The 7436-nt window shown below is 46.6% G+C and overlaps 2 protein-coding genes across 4 annotated transcripts in view; both read left to right on the top strand.

Annotated features, from left to right (window-relative positions):
* The window catches only part of UBAP2L (ubiquitin associated protein 2 like), a gene marked incomplete in the record, with an annotated part of 23786 nt that extends 18266 nt beyond the window's left edge, over nt 1-5520 (top strand). Inside the window, 4 exon segments of the mRNA XM_014592109.2 lie at nt 2745-2812; nt 3771-3968; nt 4375-4425; nt 5251-5520. Of these exon segments, the coding sequence (XP_014447595.1) occupies nt 2745-2812; nt 3771-3968; nt 4375-4425; nt 5251-5346 (413 nt within the window).
* Nucleotides 5521-6732: 1212 nt separating this feature from the next.
* Nucleotides 6733-7436, top strand: part of HAX1 (HCLS1 associated protein X-1) — a 7704-nt gene continuing 7000 nt past the window's right edge. For 2 of the 3 annotated variants that reach the window (XR_003551281.1, XM_006159786.3), the window contains exon 1: nt 6743-7296. Coding sequence is in view for 2 of the 3 variants with exons in the window: in XM_006159786.3 (XP_006159848.1) it covers nt 7046-7296 (251 nt within the window). In the remaining variant the exon portion in view is untranslated. Of the gene's footprint in view, nt 7297-7436 lie in introns of all 3 variants that reach the window. The other variant, XM_006159787.3, reaches the window with a different exon arrangement.

Raw genomic sequence — 7436 nt, 5'->3', positions numbered from 1 at the left:
CCGATCCTCCGATGCGTGTATCTCTTCACTTTTCCATTTAGATCTTCACCTTGCCTCTGACATAAGCAGAGAAGAAAGGACAAAAAAATTAAGAGTATTATGTCATAGTGAAAGGCAAAAGAGACGGTGTTCAGAGCTGTTGTTAGGGAGTATCTTACAAGGCTTAATCCCCACATCTGATTCCCAAAGGCCAAGTGATTGATTGAGATCTGGTAAGTCATTAGTAACCAGCTAGTTGATGTTTTAGGCTATGTGGAAAGTGCTAACTTAGAACATTGTTCTTAGTTCCTTGATGGCTTTTCAGAGATTGTGGATTACTAGTCATTTTGTACATAATAGGTATAGCTAGTATGTAAAGGAAAGGTTTGGTTAGACATCTCCTTGACTATAGACATTTAAATCTCCACTTAGCCCAACTAGTACGCCATCAACCCTTTGTTTACAGAGCTCACTTGGACAATGAGGTCAACCAACCTTGGTTAATTCAGCTTTCCTTGTATTTCTTCCCAGCTCCCTGGGATAATTTTGTCCTGTGGAGTGTAACCAACATTTGCAGGGGCTGCCCTGCTGGAGAGGTTGGTTCTGGTTTCTCCTCCATCACATCCACATGGTATTGTTTGTGATGATCACTGTTCAGGTGTGGGGAATAGGCAGAGTAGGAGGCCAATGTTGGAAGGAAAGCAAGAAAATTTGGCAATCTGGGGATCTTTCCAGTTGTGGTAAGGGGCAGGGAATTAATACCCATTATTTTCAAGGGTCTCTAATGCTTCTGTATAGGCAATTTTGGCTGCTACAGAGTATTCTCTCTTCCTACATTTCCAGTCCTTCAACCCTGTGTCCAGGTTAAACCCTCTGGACTAGCTAGCCCAGCCTCTGGAAAGAATGAGACCAGGGAGGGAGACATTGGAACCAAATTGTTCCCTATTACCCAACTTGAGAATTTAGTTTGTCTTTTCTCCCTCCTATGTAGGCAACCTAGCCCTAGTTTGCAGAGGGTGACCAAGTAAGCTGTTCAAGCCTTTGCAGTAAAGATAAATTGTGTCTTTTGATTTGTCTTTAAGATGTTCTTTTTAGATCATGTTTATTCCACCTTCACTCTGAACCTTCCACACAAACCTCTGCATCACGTTTAGCCTTTTTCATGACTGAATTATTCTTGAAGTTATGTCTGTTATTTAGTGATTTGCCAGAAGGGCACCTGGGATTTCAAAAGGGGAAAAAAATACCCAATGACTCCATAAGAGGTTCCCATATTTTTCCCTTCTGTTACTTTTAGTGCTCTTAAAGTATAGAGAGTTGATACTGTGGAGCTGGGGAAGTATTTTCTCATGCTTGGTTTCTGTAGTTCTGGTGTCTTTTTTTTTCCTAGTTGGTGTTTACTCCTCCCTGGATCTCTCTGGACTTATGATGTGGGAGGGTTTTCCAAGGTGAGATGCCACTTTTATTGGCAGATTCTAAAGTGACAGTCCAAGATGGGCTTAGCTTTTGAAGGTGGACTTTGTCCTAGACATTGGGAGGACTTGGGATCTAGAGTTTAAAGGGGGGGGTTTCTGTTGACTTGTAGATGAGTAGGGACTTCCTTTTTTGTGGTTTGGTCACTAGTACAGGGCTTCTGTAAAACGTTTCCATTGCAGTGCTCCTAACCAGGGGAGGAGGAGTGTGTTCTTAGGGAAGGACCCAATGGTATAGCCAGAAAGGCAGTTTATCTGAAGTTTCATTTTACTTAATGGGAACTAATACAGCTTTTAAAAATCATGCTTTACATTCCTAGTTAAGTTACCTTTCCTCAAATCTTTGTTTAAAATGTCTCTACTAAGATGCTAGATTATTTATCCCTGTCTCTTGACACATTGCCCTGTACCCCAGGAGGTAGAATGTTAGCATGAGTATTTCAGTTTGAGGAGTACAAATTAAAATGAGGTGTACTACTCTGATTTTCTTAAAGTCGGAGTGGTAGTAGAGAGTTTTTTTCCAACAGGAAACTTCATGCAAGCTTGGGGGGAGAGTAATGTATTAGAGCTTTTATCTTGTGAAGAAGCTGAAGTTATGAACTGAAAGTGACATTTGGTTTTTATGTTCTACCTGGGCTATAGGAGACAGCCTACCCTGTCTGCCTTCCCATCCCTCCCTACCCCATTGTGCTTAGGCTTAAATTGTATAAATGGAAAATTCATCCTTGTACTAGCCCTTTAAATTATAAGTGTATAGTTTAGAAGTTCCAGGACTGGAGAAGCTGGGCTGAGTGAGCTGAGATCCTGAGCAGGAAGGTGTTCTTGGGGATCAACACGGACTACTTCTCCAGTGCTTATGTTGTGCTGCAGAGACGTAGGTTTGAGCCTAAAGGTGTCTTTATGAACAGAAAGAGCCAGAACACAAGTCTTTAGGGGCAGACTGAGTGGAGCTTGAGTGCTTTGATTCGAAAAGCTTATTACATTCCTGTTGGACTTTGGCACAGAAGTATTTTGAAGGTTCTATATGTTAGTGAGGTTTGGTTATATCCCCTTTTTCCCCCCAAAACAACTCAGTTCTACACATACTCTACACACTTGGAAAGGGCAGAAGAGCTCTTACAGAAACTTTATGTTATGAACTCTTACCTCTGAGGACTGACCTGAAGCTGGAAAAACAGACAAAACTTCCCTTGCAGTGCTATAGCTAGAAAGGCTGCAGACATGACCTCGTCCCAGGGATAGGGCCAGGCAGCTAGCTGAGCTAATCCTCCTGTCTGTTTCCTCCTCCCCCAGGTGTATCAGTCACCTCCAGTAACACGGGCGTGCCAGATATCTCGGGTTCTGTGTACTCCAAAACCCAGGTAGGTGCCTGGCTCTGGACAGCAGTGGAAAAGGGATGGACACAGGAGGCGGAAGCGAAATGGTAGAAATAGAGTGAACGAGAACAGCCCTAGGAGAGGTGTCAGGAAAGCCATCCTACCTTTTCTAAATGAACTATATCCTTTAGACTTCACTTTCTCCAAGAAGTTTAAATAGCCTTCTGAGAAAAAATGACAAGTGTATTAAGATGAGATGTGGCAAAAGTACTGTAACGTTTCATGTGCTTTGCTGTGCGGCTGTCCTGGCCCCTTTACCCAACCTTTTTCGTAACTTTGTAAGAGAGCATGTAAGGGTATGAAGAGAAACCAGTTTATTCCATTCTTTATGAGTAAATCCATAAGAGTGTGGGGAATGAGACAACCCAGTACCTGGGGTGTTTGAGTTATCCACAGGTTTGTGTTGTATTGCTTTGTACTCTCTCACTATAAATAACTAAAAGTTTGTTATAAAGTATTAGGACCATTAGGGGACTGTTTTATAGATAAGACATTCAACACTCAAGATACCTTGATATGTTTAAAAAAGGGGGGGGGGATAACTCAGTTTTGTATTCATTTCTTTTGAAATAGCCAAGGAATTCTAATTTCTACCCAACTACATGGGCAGAGATGTCTGAAATAATCAGCAAGTTTCACTTTGTTCATGTATGACTTCAGACTTGAGTAAGCTCTTTCACATCCATCCTCTCATTTATCCTTACAACAGAGAAGTCAGTAGCATCTCTGTTTTATGTGAGGAGACTGAGGCAAAGAGATTGAGTGATTTGTCCAGATTCGCACAGCTGTGAAAGGGCAGAATGGGGCTGCACCCTGAATGTCTGACTTCAGGCGCTCTGTTCCTGTTCAGTGACATGGTACATCTTCTGAGGGGAGGGAGCTTGGACTCAAAAGTCCCAGGATTAGTTTTCTGATCCCTTTTACTCTCTCTCCTCCTGGATAGCAGTCTTTTGAGAAACAAGGTTTTCATTCCGGTACTCCTGCTGCCTCCTTCAACTTGCCTTCAGCCCTAGGAAGTGGGGGGCCCATCAATCCGGCCACAGCTGCTGCCTACCCACCTGCCCCCTTTATGCACATTCTGACCCCCCATCAGCAGCCGCACTCCCAGATCCTCCACCATCACCTGCAGCAGGATGGCCAGGTAATAGCCCTCCCCCTCTCTCCTTCCCCTTCCTCTTCCTTCCTGTCCCTTACAACTGCCTCCCTTTCCTTTTCTTGCCCTTCCTCCCCACCACCTTCACCCAGTCCCTCCCCAGCGCCGGCCATGGGCACACAGCACATACAGACACAAGCGCACATAACACAGGCGGCCGGCAAAGGAAATGTCAGAGAAGCCAGTTGGAATCTTGTTTACCGAATTCCTTTGGTGCCTTTCTCCTTCTCCTCCTCCCATAGCATAGTTGTCCTCATCCTGTCAGACCTGGGTCATGCCTCCTTACCTCTCCCAACCTCCCCCGCCCCCAACATTATAGCTTCCCTTTCTGATGGTGGAGTTCTATTGTCAAAGTTTGTCCCTTTATTTTCCATATATCCTGGTTCTGCCTCAGCTACCATATTTGCAGATGGTTCTCTGTTGCCAGCGCCAGCAGGAGGAGCAGGTAATGAAAATGAATGATATGCTTGAACCCACTCCCTTTCAGACCCCATCTCACCTCCACAGCCTCAGGGAACTTGAAAGGTTGCGCGGTCACAAATCGGGATACACAAACACAAACACTTTGCTGAGCTCTCTGGCCTCCCCTTCCTCTCTCCTCCTCCCCTCCTCAGCACCCTCTGATCTTTCTCCCCTTCCCCAACTCTGGAAACACTTGGTTACTGGAATGGGAAAGATTTCTTGGGGCAGCATCTGGAGCTTATGCCCTCAGGCTGTCTCTCCTTCCTTGCCTGAAACAGACTCACAGATGTGGGGTGGGGAGGCTGGGCCTGGAGGTGTGGGTGGTGCAGTGGTGCAAGTGACCTCTCAAGAGCTCCCTCATGGGTAGGTGGGGCTAGATTGAGGGCCTCTGCTCTCAAAGACAGTTTTCCAAATTGAGGCATCAATGTAAAGTAAGTCACTTTGGGACACTTACCTCCAAAGGGCCATAATTGTCTCTAGATAGTATCAATTTTTCAGAGCAGAGGAAGGCAGTGGGGTAGTGAAGAAGGTAGAATTGGAAATGAATGGAACTCACTGTCCTGTCTCCAAAGGTTATCTTGCACAATTATCATCTTTCCTTTGTGTAAAGGTCCCAAATGCCTTGCTTTTAAGAGAGAGCTTTAGCAACCAAATTTTCTTGGTTGAGAAGTGAACTTCCTAGTACTGTTTCCAAATGAGGAAAGTGCTAGAGCAAGCTAATTTGCACATCTCCACCTGAAGATGTTACAAATTTGTCCCACTAACTAGACAACTTTTTCCTCCCCACCGTCCTCCCATTCCCCTGCAGACGGGCAGCGGGCAACGTAGCCAGACCAGCTCCATCCCGCAGAAGCCCCAGACCAACAAGTCTGCCTACAACAGCTACAGCTGGGGGGCCAACTGAGGCCCTGACCCTCTTCTCTCGGTCCCATCTTCTGAGAGGGCTTCTCAGCCTGGAAACTATGGAAACAGCATCAAAGAAAGGAATGTGGGGGGGTTCCGCTGCCCCCCACCCCCAGCGGCCCACCCCATGTCTCAGCTTCATGTCTGTCCCATTCCCATACCATCCCCACCCTGTTGTATGTATTATAGGATTTGTATTTTCTCCTTTTTTTCCCCCTTCCTTTCCTCTTCCTCCTCCTCCCCCCTTGCATTCAAGATTATGAAACTTTGCTGTGGGCCCTGCCCTTCCTTTGCTTCTTCCTGTTCACCCTGGTGGTGTACGGATGAGGTGGGGAGGGGGGACCCCAAAATATATATCAGCCCAACAGCCCTGAGTCTCCTCCTTTATTATTAGGAAAACGAAACAAAACAAAAAAATGGCGTCATGAATATGAACAGCATTGTCAGATGAATTAGTTGAAGTGTTTTTTTTTTTTTTTTTTTACTGTGTCCTCAAATTTAATGGATTAATGTGTCTTGTATATATAAAAAGAAAACCTCTACCTTCAGCCTCTGCCCATTCTTGCTCCGTCTAGGACGTCCTCAGTCTCGTCGATGACCAGCTTGGTGAATAAGTATTACCGTACCAACTGGGCCTCCTCTAGCAGGCCCCGAAGGCAGTGGAATAAAATGAAATCTTTGCCCTTTAAGAACTCCTCTGACCTTAATGTGCTAGTATCTTGCCCTTGAAGGAATTCCCTTCCCTATACCCCTAAGAACTTCACAACCTGCTCACTGGAAAGAAGCACCACAAATCTTCATTTCAACCAGAAACTGCTACATCTACAGATTTCCGTCAGGGAAGGGAGAGGGATAACAATTAGGTGGAAAGGGGGAAGGATTGAGGAAGAGCAGAGGCCTGTTCAAGTGAAAAAATGACTTCATGGAGTCTTAAGTATGACTTAGAGGGGTCCAGGCAAATATCCTGAGGAGATTAGAGTGCAACGTGACTGTGGGTTGGCAGAACTGAAGCGTGAGGCCAATTACTTCCAGTAGACTTGCTTGAGTACTTAGATGTAGCACAGCCGAGCTCAGTGCTTTGAAAAGGAATCCAGAGCAAGACTTGGGGCGGGGTACGGGAAGGGGGAGGCTCTGAAAGCCAGTAACATGTAAAAGGAGTACTTTTATAGTCTCAAATTAATAGTGCCCGCTGGGGACTCTTCTAGCTTACTCCCTCTCCTGCTCTTAGAAATCTTTATCTTGCGGATTGCAGAGCCCGCTTAGGAAAATTAAGAGACTCCTTATAAGGCTCCCTAGTAGCTGGAGACTTGGAGAATGTTAAGTCTATGCAACCCGTGTCTTTATTCAACGCTGAACGGGTCCACATTAGGAGCTTGGTAAAACGTTCTGCCCAACCGGTTAAAATAGCAGAGGTCCTCCGGGTCATTCTAGAAACAGACGCGGCAGTGGAAGGGGCCAGGTGGCTTCCGCTTTAGGCTGGCGATCCCCGGGCGCGGTGAGCCGCGAGCCGCCCCAGGCAGGTCAGTTTGCGCAGCTGGGCTGCCCTCTGCTGGCACTGCCCGGGTACGAACCAGATTCAAACCCTCGGAACACATTGGGCCGGGTTAGTTGACGGGAGAGTCGATTTGGGAGGAAGGTAATAGAAAGCAAGAATTCCACACGCTCACTCCCAAAGGCAGAAGGCTCTGCAAACCTGGGTAATGACGCCTTCCCAACGCGAAGACCGCCGTCCCGCCTCCGCTTCCACGTCGGGCGTACGGTCGTTTTACGACAGTTTATCCGAGCCGCAGGCTTGCTTTCCGGCAGCGTGGACAGAAGCTTCGCTCGATTTCCGACATCGTGGGCAGATTGCCCCCTTGCCACGGGAGGGGTTTAAAAGTTCGAATGTCAGTGCCGGAATGAGTCTCTTTGACCTCTTCCGGGGCTTTTTCGGCTTTTCTGGAGCTCGGAGGTGAGAGTAGGTTCGGGTCGGACAAGGGAAGAGGAGTCCTGGGGAGGAGCGTGACCCCTTAGACTCTTATGTTTTGAAAAACATCCTCCTTCCCGGTTCCTCCTGTGGAGAGGACAGAGGTCGCCACATTGAGCACTCGC

Source organism: Tupaia chinensis, unplaced genomic scaffold (genome assembly GCF_000334495.1).
Source record: "Tupaia chinensis unplaced genomic scaffold, TupChi_1.0 Scaffold000659_1, whole genome shotgun sequence".
In the NCBI taxonomy this organism is placed as follows: domain Eukaryota; kingdom Metazoa; phylum Chordata; class Mammalia; order Scandentia; family Tupaiidae; genus Tupaia; species Tupaia belangeri.
This window is presented reverse-complemented; position numbering and strand designations above follow the sequence as displayed.